Below are 18,360 nucleotides of genomic sequence, written 5' to 3'. Positions count from 1 at the left end.
CGGAGATCCCTCACACAGCGCGCGCGATTTACGTCAATGCGAGCCAAATTATACCGAGAAAACAGGACATAGAATTTATACAGGCATGAACTACTGTACACACGAACATCTCGTCGCAAACATTCGGTCGTGCGCACCGTGCGCAGCGACCACCAATCGGAAAACATCTCTCTCTTGCAAAAGATAAAATATTTACTTAACTTTACGTGAGCAATATATGAGAAAAACAGTTCAATTTCTCTAACTAAAACAATTCCCACACCCAATCTCATCACCTCTGCCATCGTTCCCTGATCATCTTGATCACATATCGATCGTTTGCCTTCTATTAAAACTTCTTGGTACCTCTTGATTCTTTTGCGAAAATAGCTTCAAGAAAAGGTTGTTCATCCTTTCATCTTGGGTGGCATCGAAAGAAATTTCGTAAGTGGATTTCGAAAAAAGAAAAAAGCTCCCTCGTTAATTTCTTTTCTCGAAAGTTAGGAATTGTCTGTAATAAATCTTCTGAATATCCTTTAGCGTTTAAGAATGTTTAAAAATATGAAGAAGACAGTTTACGCACAGTTGAAAAACATGATTCGCGTGTCTCGAAAAACAATCCGCTCATATTTTTGTGTTAATTCAGCACAAGATGAATATGTGAGAAAGTTGTACACAAATATTGTGTACAAAAGTTAACAAAAAAAATGTAATAATTTGATACAACTTGAAAATAAATTGTGGAAGCATATTTCTTCGGTAAAATTAATACTTGTGATATGTTAACACGTACATTTCATTTATTTATTTATCTTGGAAAATTAACGTTTCAAAATTGTATGTATTTTTCATATTATCAATTATTTTGTAACTGAGAAATGTCAATTTAACACGAAATATTTAAATAACATAATCACATTATGTTAAATTAAATGTTACAAGTTCAGCACAAACATTTTAACAAGGGCCGTTTTTAACACAAAATGTTCTCTACTGTGCGCCAAGATTTCATCCCTCGCCAATGAGAATCGAATGCGCCACGTTCGCCTGCTCTCGATCGCGGATTTTTAATTTGCGCGCGTGTGGGCGGTATACTTTAAATATCAACGATAATGACATGAACCCGATCGGGCCGACGTGCATGCGCGAGTCCGGATTTCAATTCTACTTTGATCGTGTGATCGAATCATCGCCGACGCGAGGAAACGAGAGAATCGAGCGCAACCGGTTTTCGCGTGAGTTGCCTTCGGCGTGGATCCTGCATGCGTTTGCGTGTAGCGATTTGCCTTTGTAAAAACGTGGCGATTTGATTGTTTGATCCGAGACACTCGATCTCGGAGGAGGTGGTCTTGCGACTCTCCGGATGGAAGATGCGACGACGCGGCCCGTCCAACATCCCTAAATTTCTCTCGCTCTTTTTTATTTTATTTTTTTTTTATTTGTATTATTACACCTCTCTCCCTCGCACTACGCCTCAACCGAAACTACTGCCGACTTACCTGGCGACACGATAAAATTTATTACTTAGTGCTCTCTCTCTATATATAATTCGCTATTATTAACCTCCATTCTTTTCTCTCCCTTCTTCGCATAAATATGTATACGAGTATAATCTGTACGCGTCGGTTTTCTTTCTTTTTCTTTTATTTGCTGCACGTGTATGTACGTGTGTGAATACTCGGGTTTTCCACGTCGCGTCAGTGTACGAATAAATTAGCTCGCGTGAGCCTGACTTAATTATATAATCGCGTATCGACGATTTCGATTGACTATGGTCGAAAGGTGTGCACGCGGTTATTTTTTTTTCCACGCACGCGTTAAATTATGAACAATTGACTTCGTACTCGTTTCTAAAAAACTTGTATCCAGACACTGAAGAGCTCTCTCTCTCTCTCTCTCATACTGTCTCGTACTCTCCTCAATCTTCGCGCCCTGATTTTCGCAAAAATTCCTCACCGTCATTCGCACAGTACATTCTCCCTGGAAAAAAAATGAGAGGGCGAATCGTTATGCACTGCACGAAGAAGGAATAAATGTTCACTTTCTTGCCAGCGCTACAAGCTTGACGTACGAAAAAGAGTGGGCAAGTCGAGAGAAATTGAAAAATTTGAACTAGTAACAACAAGACATTAGATCGACAATACAACGGATAACGACAATAATTAAATGCTACAGTTTCGCGTCAATTGTTTTAGACGATGAGATACTACTGGAAGTACTGTTGTCGTTCTCGTTGCGTTTCACTTTTGAGAAGTTTTATTGTTACATGCTTCGATAGAGAGATGTACTTTCTTAATACTGAACCATGCGAATGTTGTCCGCAATAAATTTCTAGTGAATACTGATAATAATATTCTCTGATAGAAAGAGAATGGCAAAAATGTTAGAGGAATGGAGAAAGTTATTAAAAACTCGACATAAATACTAATTAGCTTAATAAATGCAGTTATACATCACACGATCACATTGATGGATTATTTATAGACGCAATTTAATTTAATAAAATAATTAATGTGATTTTCCCAATTATTAATAACGTTACGCTAAATGTAAACTCGATTTCCACATTAATGTACGAAGCTATTTATAAAGGGGATTATAAATGGATATTTCTTAAAAAGAATTATAATTTTGATGTGACGAGAAAAAATACTAATTGCAAGTTTGTCATCTTCATTTTTAATAAACGGTCCGTTGTAAGAGTGCTTCTAAAGTCTACAGAGCTTGTAATCTATATAGAAACGAAAAAAAATATTTTGCTAAAGTTCTCATCTTTATCGTGCAAAATTATTTGCAGCGTATCGCTAAAAAAAATTCGACACAATATTCCTTCGGGAATAAAATTATTTACAGGTCCAATTTATCACAGTCAGAATTTTACATATTATCCTCGTAAATCGTTAGTTGTTAGTCTCGTGAAAACTCTCGCTCCACTGATATTAACATACGTGAATAAAGAAATGTGAATTGATTATTACTTCATTTTCATGACACACCCGACTTTTTTCGCGGCTTTATTTACGCGTGTCTACGTTGTGAAGTGGAGAATAGCAAAAATTCAGTCACGATGTTAACCTTTTCCAGAATCAAATAAATTTACTTCTATTTCATTCAGAAATAAATTTATCGATACGCTGCAATCGGACGAGATTGAACTCGGAACGCATCGGTTTCCTTGAAAGAGAACGAGACCTCCGATTTTCTTACTAAACGAAAAAAAAAATATATATATATTTATATAGCAGCTTACCTACATTTACGCTACGTTAATTTTTGACTAATCAGCGTCCACCGTTGTTCTCCTTCTCTATTAATTTCGGGAACGCTGAGAGATACTTAGAGACTTTATATACACATATTACGTTTACCTCGCGCGATCGCGCTATCCGTTATAAAGTAATTTATCTAAATTGTATGCACCGGTCTACGTTTTATCAGCGTGTGAATCTTAACACAAATGCCAACTACGACGCTTGGAAGACGCTCGACCTCGTAAATTTCCCGGCGATCGGAGAACTCCCGCGAGTTTGTCTTCCACGGCGCAAATATGTTTTATATATGTATATATATATATATAGAACTTCCCCTCATAAAGCGCATAATCTGAATAGTCATTTGTCTACCTAGTTACACGAAGCCTTCGCGATGGCTTCATCACGCGCGTATACCACACATACGACGATTTCGGCAGGCGATTAATTCAATTATTAGACCGATCGCCGTTTCGTCCCAACAAAATCGGCAAGTTTCGCATCACTCGTGAACATGGTGAATCAGGGTGATTTAATTGGTGACCGAAAGTGTTGCGCCGGACTTCGGAAACATACACGTGAGATGCGTTATAAGGTGTATATCTTGCTGCTCGTGAGGGTGTCGTGGTGTGTCTGCGAACGTGTGTCTCGTGTAGTCACACAATGATGCACAGAGAACAGCATCATGCAGGAGAAAGATTTCGAAGATCGGAAACTGATGCGACACCCCGGTCACATGTCGTTCTTGATTCGACGTTGCTACGCGCTTTGAGTTATCTTCTATCCTGCGTCGTTACTTTAGAAATATTTCTCAAAAGATTGTAAAAGAATACTTGATATAATAAAATATCGAACTGCCGCGGCACGAACAACGTTATCAATTATTTTTTGTATAATTAACGCAAGACAGTCATCGTCATATTTATTTTCATGCGTAGCGATACTGTTATCGAGCCAATAACGACAATAATGTCTCAGCGAGCGTCCACGTGCCGAAAAAATCAAAGTTTCCAGTAATAGTAGAATTATATAGTAACAGTGGTAGAGCAGTAGTAATAGTAATAGTAGTAGTAGTAGTAGTAGTAATAGTAGGCCGTTCGAAGTAGATGGCGAAGGGGAAGACGACGACAGGCAGTAGCATAGCGATAGTTCGACGATCAGTTCGAGCTGGAAGAAAAGTCACCGGGGAAAAAAGAGGAACTGAAACAGAGATCTGAAAAATTAATATAATTAAATAAAAATTAAATCTCTCTGTAATTAATTACAATAAAATCTCGAGGAAAGGAAATGTAGATCGACTAAGTTAAAAAAAAAAAAGAATGAAAAAATTATCAAACGGGATTTCATCGAAAGTTAAAGTTCTAAAGTACTAGTACGAATATTATTGCTGCAGAATGAAGATTCGCGATTGCAAGTGTATCACAGCTATGAGGTATCTCCCTCGTAATAAGCTACGTAGAGGTAAGGGAGGAAAAAAAAAAGAGTAACATTAGTGGATCGTGAGACTTAGAAGGTAGAAGAGGATAGGTACAGTACATATATATACATTGAGATAAGAGTGTGTATATATATAGCATGTATATATATAGTATACAGACAGATGTAGAGCTACATAGATATACGGAACGCTAGAGGTACAAGTAGAACATGATATATGGAATACGAAATTATATAGAGTGCCACTAGACTTAGTTATGCAGCATTGTTGACAATACAAAACGTTAGTACGATAGTGGTCAAGCTCGTCAGAGATAAACGCGACGTCCATTCGATAGCTCGTGTGCGCTTCCCCAAAGTGTGCTCCGGCGTACTTTACGCAAAATATATAGTCCTCCCCCTCCAATGAGATATATGCATCTTGTTCAATAAAAATACAAGTATTTACATCAAGTATTTTTCAACAATGCGTTGAGAGCAAATCCCCCTTTGCTCGCCGAATTTCAACGTTCGTTCGATTCATCTTTCGCCTGATAATGAGCTCTCATCGTTCAGGCCGTTATTCTAATTAGAAGTAATCATTGATTAGGATTTTAATATAATAATCTCTTCGATTTTTTTTCATGTTAAGGATAAGGAGCGATTCGCTCCGACGTGAATCGGAGTTCGTTCCGATGGATATGAATGGACGTCGAGAGTGATTTCTGACATATATATCGGAAGTGTATGTATGTGTGTGTGTATGTGTGTATATATGTACACCTGTTGGCAAAAATTCAGTGCCACCGGAGCAAAATAATCGCACGGCTTCCGATCGTGCACGCAATCTCGACGCGATCGATCGACGTCGCGGCGGAGACCATTGCCAACGCATATATAAATTACTCTGTGGATCGCGACTCGATCCGTTCTCTCTTCTCCTGTCTCTCTAATACCACATTAGACATCTCTTGCCTTCGCTTCTCGTCTCATTCTCTCGCTCTCTCTCCCCTTTTCTCGTCACTTCGCTTCGCGCACTCTTTCTCGATTCTAAAAAGGTAATGACGTTGATCCCATAGAATACAGTGTTTTAAACATCTAGGCACAATTCCTAATGATTGTTTCGGGCGAGCTTGTGCGCAAGAAAATCTTCCTCCCTCACTCCCGAACGGCGGAACTCCGTTTCTCGATCTTCAAACGCGTCGAGGATATCATGCCCGTTCTAACGCAATCTGATCATCACATTTCTGAACGGAAGAGTGCATAATTAAACGTAGTATCGTCAGGTGAGCGCTTTAATTAGTCAAATTGTGCGAAAGAGATCGACAAATCTAAATACATGACGATTTCGATGTTACAAAATCTAGAGAAAGTTCGATATAAAATTTCGTTCACTTCACATCAACTTCGATGTAGGATAACAAAATCATCGAGAGATCGAACAATTGTGATTGATTAACGATTAATTATGCGCTCTTCTCTTCTAAATTTTTCTGGCAAGAAATGCAGAGTTTCCAGACGCGCTGGAAGATACGAAACACCAAGTTCGGTCACCCTTTCTTCCTGTATAGACCGTAAGGGTCGCCGCGCGCGCGTGTGTATGTGTGGATCACGATTGTTGCGATGTGCAATTTACGATTCACTCCGTTTCGTTTGATCCACATCGACGCGGTTCCTCTTGATTAAAAAAAGGCAAAGGTAAAAAAAAATAAGATAAAAGCAGGTCATGAGGGGAAAGTTTGAGGATCGCGCGTAAGGAGCAACATAAAAGATTTATCCGTGCGTATATATATTGTATAATACATACATATACATAAGTATATATTATATACCTTATCCTCATATATATCTACGTGTGTGTATGTGTATATGTGTATATATATATACATATACATATATACACACACACACACATCCTTCAGAGATAAAAAATAAATGAAATTTCTATTCGAAATAAGATCGCACGATGGTCTTTTAGGTCGCTCTCGAAGATCGCGCTAAATGGAAGCTGATTCACACAGGGAGAAGGTCGATTAGGCGACCGGAGACATACAGAAAAAAAAAACACAAAAAAACGGGTAGGTTTATTTTTTTTTTCTTGTTTCAATCGTTTTCTTGACAAATCGAAGATTAATTATATGTATATGTACTTTCGTCCCGCTCGCTCGCGAAGTCTTTTTATTCTCGCTTCGACACTCGGTGATATCAGAGGAATGGGGGGCGGGGGGGGGATAAGTCAGCGGAAGAAATAAACATGTCGGAAGGGTAGTGTGACAGAGAAAAAAAATGGTACAGAGATTCGCAACATAAAATAGATGAAGAGGAGGGAAAAGGGAATAGGAAAGGGAAAATTTCGAATTAAAAGTCATTGTTTCATTAAAAATGGGATAAAATAAAGACGTAGGCAAGGACATACAGTTACTTACGAGTCGTAAACGCATTGACGATTACAATAAGAGCAAACATTGGTCGGAGCGGCAACAGTAGCACTCATAGTATAGTAGAGTAATACAATAGTAGAGTAATAATATAGTAATGATAAGAATAGAAGTACAGTATAAAGCACATACGATTTATTATGTATATATAATAATATATGTATAGAGAGAGAGAGTATGTGAGAAAGATTAAGAGAGATAGAAGTAATATAGATGATGAAGAGAGAGAGAGAGAGAGAGAGAGAGAGAGAAGTAGAGAGACAGAAAAGATATATAGCTATCAGATATAGATGCTAGAACGTAGAGAATAATAACGATCTGCATTGTCATTGAATTCAAATATCGTAATAAGTCTTTCCATTTTCTTTTGAAAGTTACCACAGTCATCACAAATTGACAATGCGGATTGTTATGAATTTCTAACAGAGGGAGAAAAGATGAAACGGGAAGAGTCAAAGTGATAGTAGAAGTGACTAATAGTAAATAATGGTAAAAATAGTAGTGCGTAGCAGTAGTAGAGTAATAGAGTAGAATAGTAGTAATGATAGAAGAGTAGAAGTAACAGGTGAAAGAGTAAACAGCGAGAGGTAGTAAAAGTGAAGAGTAGTTCATTATCAAAGAGTGATAGTACGGAGGAAAAAAAATAAAAGTAACACACTAACGGATAAGAATATCCTAAAAACTAACGCTACGTTCGCGAAATGTGCTATTAGCGCTATCGCGTCATTTTATCCTTATTTTACGTATAATAATAGATAAAGACAATATGACGGAATAGCGCTGAAAGCGCGCTCTCCGAACGCAGTTCAAGTGCGCTTTTAGCGAGAAGAGCAGTCTCTCTCTTTCTCTCTCTCTCTCGGCACGTAAATCAAGCGCGTCGTTAATGCTAGGATAAAAAAAAGGGAAAATTTATTAAACATAAGAATAAGATAATTATAATAAGAGTAGATAATTAATATTAGCGCTAATAACAGTAAAGATCGCAGTGGCAATAATAGCAACCGGCGACAATTAAAAAGTATAAAAATAAGATTAAAAGTAAAAGATAAGAAGCGCAAGGATAAAACGCAAAAAAAAATTACGGTAGCTTCAGCGGGAAGAAGTAGTGAACGATGATAATACCGATAATGTCAAAGTGGTGGAACGGGAATACTCGTAAGACGCTAAAACGCGGACAGACCTGGAAGATATATAATCGTACAATCGAACTTCTCTCGCACTTATGTGATATGTACACATTCCCTTAAATATTTCCTGAGGTAATTTCACGAACGAGCATATGCATAACGTAAAGGAACTATGTTTTCTTTTTTTCGCGCGCGATGAGATTCGTCAAACGTTATCTCTAATTCACATAAAAGTTACGTTCGTCTAATGCATCTCTTTCGCTAATGAAGAAAATTATGCGCGCGATTTGCGAATCGCGCCAAGAAATAGAATAGAAAAAAAAAGGAATCTCTCATCTTCGAAAGCGGACATGTTAAGAGTGAAATTAAGAAGTTAAGAAAAGAAGCAAATTTACATACAAAACTCGGAATACGGTATACAGCCAATGGAATAAAACGACGCGCCAACGACGATCGATCTCCTTCGGGGAGGAAGATCGAACGGTAAAAGCGCCTCCAGATCTGTCGAAAAATCGAGAATACTTTCGTAAAAGGGGTGGCTGGGGTCCAAGAGTCGAGCTATAAAAAGGTCGTGGGCGATATAATGTTAAGAATATCGCGTCGGCGTATACTGTACATTGTGTTTTGGTTTCGTGTGAGCGTGTCGCGCCAAAAAAAAGGCACGTGGAAGATCGTCAATCGTATGTGTTTCACGCGTGTCAAAAAGTATATATATATATATCCTCGTGTTTAATTATATATGTATATATACATACATACGTATATATATATGTATATATATACACCATGCATGTGTGTACGTATGATAAATGCGAACGTGTGGATGTGCGCGCGTCTCGCGTAAATGCTGGCCAACAAGATCGTCTCGCCGATCGTTTCGACGATCCGAAATGCCTCTCCTCCCTTTTACACCTCTCTTTTCTCCACGTTACAACTGTTCCCTGAATTTTTGTTTCTTACTTTCTTTCTCCTGCCGCGCGCTTCCATCGCGATACGCATCGCGGTGCAGGGCGCAACAAACGAAAAAAGAAAAAGAAAAAAAAATAGATCACTCGTGCGATCTCCGCCTTCCTATCGATAGACTAATCCCTATATAATCGAACTTACTAAGAAAGAGCTTAATCGTAAAACGCCCGCTCTGACAATGGTTCTCGTCGAAAGAAAATTGTCTGTTTTGCCGGAGACGAGCTGATTGTGACTTGCAACGCAATTCCTGGCCCATGATTGGTTTTCTCTCTCACATATATATCTTTTTTTTTTTAAAGATTTACCAGAGCTTTTAGAGCACGCCTCGCCGACGATCGAGCTCCTAATGACGCGATCCCGCACGATTTCGGATTTTACCAACCATGCTCACACGTCGCGAATATTGTTTTCGCGATTACGGAGAACGATAGAAATATCTTTCAAGGAATGAAAGATCTCCCTTCTTTTTTTTTAGCTTCTTTTTCATCGAGAGCGGGACTGTCATTAGCTGTCGATCGGATCGGCGAACGGCGACTGTGAGACGAGGGAAAGAAGGAAGGTACATGCAGAAAACCAAGGATCTTCCTGGGCACGGAATTTGGAAAGTTTCGAGAGCTAAAAGGCGGAACTGACACTTGTCACGATAGGCTTGGAAGTTTTTGCAAACAGGCGAAAAATAGCTGGCAAGATTGCTCGGAAAGGTTTGGAGCGATGGCGAAGAGGTTCAGTATATGTACAACCTGAGATTTTTCACGAAATTTTTTTCCGAAACGTTGAAAAGGATGAAAAAACGTCGAAGATGTTACTCTAAGCTCTATACAAATTTATCGAACGAAATATTCCTCTTTTGTTTTCAATATTTATCCGTAATATTTTATCGAACGATCTTCGTAAGATTTCTCATCGCATTAATGCGCGAACTAATAGGAGACTCAAACGGTGTAGCTAAAATATCGTTAAAAGGCAATCCGTCAAAAGGTATATCTTATCGGCCACGAAACATCTCAAAGATACAAAAATTGTCCTTCCAACAATTATGATTATCTTGCGAGAGAAACATCGATCTAATTATAAATCTAGACACTTTCGGATAAATAAGTCGCGATATAACGACGCGAGCCGGAGACGAATCAACGTATCTTTTTAGGTTTATATTTTCATTTCTTTTTTTTTCCTTTCCTTTTATTTACAAGTCTGTGTTGCTTGCGAATTCGCGCCGAGTTGTCTGCCAGCTCGGTGAAAGTCTCTCGAAGAAGGAAAGTTCACGATCGGAGCGTGGGAAAGCCTCGTTACGGGGGAGGGCAATAGGGATATGGGGGACCGAGAGAAAGAAGGGAACACGAAGAAAGGGGGTTCGGTGCGTAGGCAGCTTATCACGGCTTTTCCGAGATTCCCTTCGTCAATTGTCAATACAGAGAGTCGAGTGATTGTCATTTAACTATACACATTACTTAAGTCTGGAGGCTTAATTAGAAAGGAGCTACTACACGACTCTAAGACGCTACTACTTAACGATTCTTTTTTTTTTTTTACTTCGCTAAACACTCCTCGTTACAGGATCGCGCCTTTCTCCCTCCTCCTCTCTTCTCCCTTAAGCAACGCTTCTCATCGCCTTAACGACTACTGCTTAGTTAATTTCTACAACTCTCGCTGACTTAAAACGTATAGTGGGTTTTTTCTTTTTTTTTTTTTACGTGATTCAGCCGTTCTTTGTACGCGCGCTAATCGAGAAGAAACAAACAGATACCCTACATTTGCGACTATACGAAGGTGTCGTCTCGTCACGAGAGGCTCTAAACAATCTCTCGGTTTCGCTACTTTTCTCTCTCTCTCTCTTTTTATCACTTCGAAAATTAGGCTCCGTTGAATTGTACGTTTATCTCTACGTTCGTTTCTCTTCCCTTACGGTATACCTGGTTATATCGGCATGGCGATAGCGATAGCGATACAGTCTCGGTACTATTCGAAATATTTGATAGCGGCTCCATCATCGAGGCCTCTCTCTTCGCTCTAATTCCCTTTAAAGTAAGAAACCCCACAGAGAACTCAAGGCGCAAGGACCGTGGTCGAACTGCTCCCTTCCGCGCAAATCACGGTAAAATGATTGTAAAGTTAGATTGATCGTTCGTTCGTCCAAGGTCCCACCGTCTCGTCTCCGTCACGCCCTCGTTCTCGAGATCTAAACTGGCGTGATCCTCGTGAAAATAAAAGCAGGCAAGAAAATCGCGGAATCACTCAGTCAACAGGCACACCAACGAATAATCCGCGTGTCCCAGCGACCTGTGCACGTCGAGACGTTACCTGCGCGGAGGAGGAAACCTCGCGTACGGATTCTCTTCGCCCATCCGAGGCGGCCGAAGGATCGAGATAACAACCGACGTGGTAAACGCAATCTGAAAGAGCCAAAAGCTTACAACAGCCTTATCCATGCAAAGATGGTATAAACTATTCAAAAAAGTAAAATATGATCTTTACAAGTTCCTTCCTTTGGCACTCGGAGCCTTTATGGATTGTATTATCCAATTATTTTATATTTAGAGCAATTGCTATCTCGATCCTTCTAATCCTCCATGTGAAACGCTCGTCTGTTACAATCTATCCCAAAGACCTTTGTTACCGTCCGCACTTTGGAGACCCTGTGTGTCTTTTAAATGCTTCTCCCTTCTCGCGATAAACTAATTTATACTTATTTTAATTTTTTTTTTTTCGAGCTGTGTCTCTCTGTGCGAGTGAACGTGTACGTATTTTGTGTATATAATGTGTATGGTCAAGGTGTTATCTTGTTGCTGGCCGCCCGTTACCGTGCAACATCCGAATCGTTCTTCCAATAACTAGAAGGAGTCGCTCGCGAGTGGCAACAGAAACTTGCCAATAACTCGCAACTCTAGCACACGAAAAACAAATTTTGACGCGAGAAAATGGAGATCACCGTCGGCGCCGATGCGCCGACGGCGTGGTATCTCTTAGATCTGCTCTTTTCTTGGTATGAACGACGCCTAAGGCCCCGATTAGGCAAACAGACCGTATCTTGATAATTCTCTCAACGATATACCTAAAACAGCACAGAGATATAGTCATTTGAAATTCCTCATATACACATAATTTTTTTATATCTCACGCCTCTATCCGATCACGTTAACGTGGCATATCGTATATACGTGTATGTATGTGCGTGTATTCACGTGTTCTCCTCCGTCCTTGCCGGTTCTATGTACTTGAGTTCCGCCGCGCATTATATAATATATATTTATATATTTATATAGATTAATCTTCTCTCTAATTTATGTGATAATCCGTAACACGTTAGTAACCCTATATATAGACTTATCCCTTATTAATAAAATATAGATTATCGGGATGCAGCCGCTGCGCATTTTGGACACACCTGTTACAATGCGATATATCAAATATATAATAGATACAAGTCCGTGTGAATGTACGTGTGTGTCTGTCCGTGTCCGTGTGAGCCTACATGTGCGCGACTCGCGTCTGGATTATGTGTGCATTGTTTCTGCTTGTATGCTCGTGTACGTGTTTAAGTTCAGTGTATACCCTCTGTGTGTAAGCTAAGCTTCGTCTACTAACGTGGCTCTCTACCAGACCCCGAATTTCCTTGGTCCGTGTGCGACGTCTCGCCGACGTCGCCGATCTCCTCTTCGTGTCTCGCGACTCTCCCTCGACCGGGGTCAACGCGACCGGGGTCAACGAGCGTGACGCGCGGGATAGTGAGATCGTCAACGCTCGCTCTTATCTCGAATATCCTCCTTCGATGGAAGTCTCCGAGTCTTTGATTATTATCCGCATGAAAGTGTGACATCCACGTTGCGGAGATAGAATGCAAGCAAACTCCCGTTGAACCACCGGCCGATTTTCTCGCGCGACGAGTCTGGGGAAACTTCGGAGTCTGAATAATCTACGACACCATGTAGCGAGTGCTGGCTACTCCAACCCTCACCTCGGCCCCCCTCAACCCAGCTAGTGATATAGTCGATCTATCCGTCTACAGGGTGCCTCCCCTTCTTTTTTTTCTCCTCTTTTCGTCTTGCCCACCACGCAAGGACCGCGTCCGAGCGGAAAGGAGGAAGGCCGATCTAAACGTGTGTCGTATGGCGACAGAATAAACCGAATAAACGACTGCGATTTGAAACGTCGGGCACCCTGTAGATATCTATAGCTCCGCATACAACTGCCCCGTTTCCGGTACAACGTTTCTACTGATAATAGTTCATCACGGAAAGAAAACGGCTCGCGCCGCTCGCGAAATGAGTTACGTTGGCAATGTGACGCTCGGGAGGAATCTCGCGCTAAATTCCTCCTGCGAGCTGAAGAGCTGATTGTCACCATTAGCGTGGTGTGAATGACAAAAGATAAAAGAAAAAAAAACCGAAAGAGAAAGGAACGTCCGGGTTTGCGTTGCCTTACGATAAAAGATTCGAAAACGAGGGAGGAAAGGATGAAGAAAGAAACGAAACGCTGGGTGTACTTACGTGAATCGTTATCACGTGTGTTGTCTGTTTCCGTGTGAATAGGTGTGTGCGGACGCATGCCGTGCGCGTCGACAGGAATGTGCTAAGAAACGGCCGGCAAGCGACAAAATGTAATTAGCAACCTGGCGGGTAAACGATGGGTGCTCGACGTTGCGATTCGCGAAAAAGATACACATATGTGTGTCTCTGTGTATGTGTGTGTGTGTGTGTGTGTGTGTGTGTGTGTGTGTGTGTGTGTGTGTGTGTGTGTGTGTGTGTATGTATAAATCGAAATATATATATATATATTTATATATATAGCTCGGGAAATCGAGTAACACTCCCTGTGCGAGCTGTTCAGGTACGCTTAGACGATATTTCGTGCCGGAAGTAAGAATTGTACGGAAACTCCCGCACAGTCTCTCCCTCTTCCCCCTCCCTCCCCCCCTCACTTTGTGGCACTCTCACGCTATGTTCCGCGATATGCGATAAGAATCGGAGATACGAACGTGTAAACGTCAGCGCGCGGGCTGTACAAGATGTTTTTAAAGGTACGAATGAATGGTACAGAAACCAGGAATCCAGTGTAAGTGCTTCTTCTTCAATTCCTAGATCGATACACAGGCGAACTAAGCGAGCTATTTAAAACGAAAAGAATCTACCTTATTCGGCCAAATAAAAGTTGGTATCGCGCGTTGGAATCTGTACATCCGTGGGCGATTGCGATATATTTTCGTGTGTTATCACTTAAAGGGTATATGTATGTGTGTGTGTGTGTATAGGTTTTATGAATGCCTCTCGTGTGACAGACGTTGCAGTCCGGGTGCTCGGAACGTATGTCCGGTTAAGAATGTATAAATGCAGTCGAAGTAAATAACGTAGTATCAGAGGTCCGAAAGACACAGATCATAGATGCAAAGACTGGCCCCTTCGCTCATGCCGGCTACTCGCTACGTCTCTAAACAACTAGCTGATTGGTCGGTACTCGATCAAGACGTGAAACTGCCGATCGGGAGGGGGGATCCCGCAAAATATTACGGTCAATGCGAGAGGGGAACCCCCCGAGGGATCGGCGTTCACCCTCGATCGAACAGGGATATCCCATTCGCACTGCTCACCAGAAGAGATCCCGTTCTAGAGTTTTAACGGCTAGCCTACTTTGGCACAAACAGCACACCATGCCCGAGCCGGCATTCGCTTTGTTTTTTTTTTTTTTTTCACAGTTTCGTCGCTTCCTCTGCCTTGTACGGTCGCTCTGCGCGATTCACGGCTTGGAAAAACTTCTCTTCCTACCCTTTTACACCAAAGTTTATCCGCCAAAATCGCGCGACATTACACTCCCACGAATACAACCCTTTTGCTCCGTCTTCTCTCTCTTTCTCTTACACTCGCGCAATTACTCTTTCCCTTTCTCTCTCTCCCTCTCGCTCGATCCCAATTACGCCGTCGCAAAACAGTCTCCTTCCAACATATACTATTCCTCCTCCTATTTCTCTCTACAATCAGTTATGTTATATCAGTAAAATTTAATTGACTCCAACAGAACGTCGATTAGACAGAAACCCGTGGGCTTCGTCGGCGCGCGCGCGGCACGTTTCGTCGCTCTTGGACTTCAAGATACTCATTCTTGACGGAAACGAGATCGATTATCCTAAATTCGCGGCGCCCGTCGAAACTCCGTCTCGTACTTTTCGGCGAGGACACTCCGGACACCTCGAAAACTGCCCCGATCAATATCTACATCTTGCATCACGCTTCTACTAAATCCCCGTAAATACGATTCCAACTTGTTACACTTCGCTTTTGTCTCCATACATCTACAACGTCCTGTCCAACAAGAACCAAACGTTGCAAATGGGTTTATTTAATCAGACAACGATTGATCTCCTGATTCTTTCTTGAGATATCCGCTTGTATTTACGAGGCACCCTCACAACCGCCAACTACTGAAGGAATGCTTTAATATCAGGAACTCTAGATCGAGGCTCGTCAGGATAGACCTATCGTTGGCACAGAGAGATAGGATATACCTCTCCTCTGTTCAGATGGATATTGTCCATCAAATCAAACCATCCTTGAGATGTTCGGAGATATCACCCGCCGATCCGTCACGACCGGTACAAACTTTCCGCGCGCGCCCCGCACGTTGCAAACTTTTTAATTAGCGATATGTTCAACGTTTCACTCCTTCCTCTCCTAGTCAATTACTTATCTAGTCGCTTACTATACGATTAAGATCCTAACACATGCCTAAGCATCTATTCTAACTAAGAAATCTGCGCGCATTCAGTTGTATCTATGCGTCTGTGTGTACTTGTCTGTGTGTTATGTGTGTATATAAATCAGAGGGCGGTCGAAACATTTATTCTCGCGCGCGGCGCGTGCGTGATTGTATGTGTGTGTTCATTGTCTCTCGTGTCTGTGTACGTATAACTGCATAATTACGGTCTCGTAATGACGCGGATACGTATGTGTGCGGGTGCGATATAATACTTATTTTCAAACTGAAACGTACAAATTATAAAAATGCCATCTGCGACGACCGTATGATGACGCGCGTAAACGCGCGGCGTGGGCCTCGGAGTAGGAGGACTCGCCTCGGCCATCGGAGCGTTCAGGCACCGCTCGACCTTCACCTAAGAAGCGTTCGACCTCGCCGGATAGTCGAGAATACTGCAGATACCTTCGGGAGTCAGAGACCCGCCCCGCGAAGAAGCATAAACGTAGGTCGAGCGACGCCGGATACGTTCGGAATGGCTTACCTCAATCAGAATAACTCTCAGCACGCAACGACTTTGATAATTGCTTCGCTTCCGCCTTACGAACGGATCAACCAGTCGCGACAAGTAATACGGATACGGGAAGAATTTTGAAGGCCGATCTTAGCGCTCCACCACCGTTTTCACCAGCTCTCCTCTCCGATTTCGGCCGTTGCCAATCCCGCGACGTAATGTCAACGAGGGCGATCGGTTCGTCGGCGAAATAATAGTACCTCGTGAAAGCATGCAAAAGGTCCCGTGACATTGGCCGTTTTCTTACTTTAGATACCCGGTCAATTAAAACACACCGTTCCCGTCGTACTCGATCGGCCGGCCTCGTCGATCATATTGTTTCGGAACGGAACGGAAGCCACGAAGAAGTACGCTCGGTCGCGCGTGTGTGTGTGTGTTTGGTCATCAGAAGAATGAAGATTGTCTCGTGGGAAACGCTGCTGATTCACGGTTGTGGTCGGCCGCCGTGTCGCGCATAAACGTACAACGATACGCGCGGTCTCCCACTTATCTCAACTTAGCTCTTGTTCTCTTCGAGTCCGCTCGTCGAACGAACACGTCGACAACGGAGACCTACCTACCGAACTGCGATATACGGACACCGTCACGCTTATCGCGAAATGGTCGCCCTTGTGTCCACGTAACTTTGAAAAATCCTTAATCGTAATCAGCGGTTCGGGCCGCGCCGATCATGAATTTTACATGTATAATAATATATCTTATCTTCCCTAGCGTTAACTCTGTACAAGAGCCGAGGACTGTTCGCAGGACACTATACTGCTTCTTCCTCGCTCCCGTCTAATCCTAATCTATCCACTTTGTCCCCTTAAGCGTGCTTTCTCTATGCATGCCCGGCTGCTAGGCTCTTCAACTCATTGCTTCTTATCTCTCGCTCATTACTTATCTCTCCATCTTTCTCACTTTCTCTCTTTGTATTTCTCTCTTACCGCGACGGTCCTGGCTTTCACAAGAATGATAAATTTTGTTGCGCTATTTCTCTCTCTCCCTTTTTTTCCCCCCACGAGTCTCGTCTGTTTTTAAATTTCTTACATATTTTAAAAATTTGAATTTGTATCATTAATACACTCGAAAGCCAGCACCGGAAACTATCATCAAGAAGGCCGACGCGAATTTGCCTCTTCATAGTCTAACTTGAGCGCTTGCAGCCCTGGTACGTCTCGAAACACCCTAGCAACCCTCGAATAGTCAAAATCAACCAGATGCGGATATAGGTGCGTGCCGTAAAGACATCCCAACAAGGGCAAGGCCTCGAAAGCATCCTAAGCTCGCTCGGACGAGGTAATTCCCGTCCGGTTGTGCTGCTTCATCAAAGCCCGAATGCGCGACGCAGTCCTGCATAGGTCACACGTGTAGTGTAGTCGGCCAACAACAGCATAACGACTGTCGCAGGAACGGACGAGCACCTGAGCGGATCCAATTGCGGGACCATCAGTCGTAGACCGAAGCGGGTGACCAAAGAGGGACTAGGGCGTACGGCTGGTACCACTGCTGCTCGTGCGGTGGCGATTCTTGTTAGATGTTGCTCTTGGAGAACGACACTCTGAGGTGGTTGGATTCGCTAAGCTGGTAGTTATGCATTTTCTGCAAAAAGAAGAACAAATCGATATGGTTTAACAATTGAAATTTATACTTAAATTTCGCAACGTTTAAAGTTAAAATTTTACAATATTTCACAATATAATTATCAGGTTTGATTTCAAACTAAAGTTTCAAGTAAAGTTCAGACTTTTTCTCTGTTTTCTTTTTCTTTAAAAAAATTTCTGATAAATATGTCGAAAGCACGTTGCAATAAGAACCGGGAATTTTATATTTTTGTCGTAGAAAATTAGGATTATTTCCTTGCAAAGTATCCAAAGTATTCATAAACTCACTTAATTCCAAAGGAATAAACAAATCTACGATGTTACATCATTTTTTTAAAGAAG

General features: G+C 41.8%; 1 protein-coding gene across 22 annotated transcripts in view; it reads right to left on the bottom strand.

Moving 5' to 3' along the window:
* Positions 1 to 14,818: 14,818 nt before the first annotated feature.
* Positions 14,819 to 18,360, bottom strand: part of LOC105207684 (polypyrimidine tract-binding protein 1) — a 478,610-nt gene continuing 475,068 nt past the window's right edge. For 14 of the 22 annotated variants that reach the window (XM_039457815.1, XM_039457817.1, XM_039457821.1 and 11 more), the window contains one exon: positions 14,819 to 18,016. In XM_039457815.1, the coding sequence (XP_039313749.1) occupies positions 17,948 to 18,016 (69 nt within the window). In that variant the 3' untranslated portion in view covers positions 14,819 to 17,947. The remainder of the gene's footprint in view (positions 18,017 to 18,360) is intronic. The other 8 variants (XM_026137313.2, XM_026137312.2, XM_039457816.1 and 5 more) reach the window with 1 other exon arrangement.

Source organism: Solenopsis invicta, chromosome 15 (genome assembly GCF_016802725.1).
Source record: "Solenopsis invicta isolate M01_SB chromosome 15, UNIL_Sinv_3.0, whole genome shotgun sequence".
Classification (NCBI taxonomy): domain Eukaryota; kingdom Metazoa; phylum Arthropoda; class Insecta; order Hymenoptera; family Formicidae; genus Solenopsis; species Solenopsis invicta.
The sequence above is the reverse complement of the archived record's forward strand: the minus strand, read 5'-3'. Positions and strand labels throughout refer to the sequence as shown.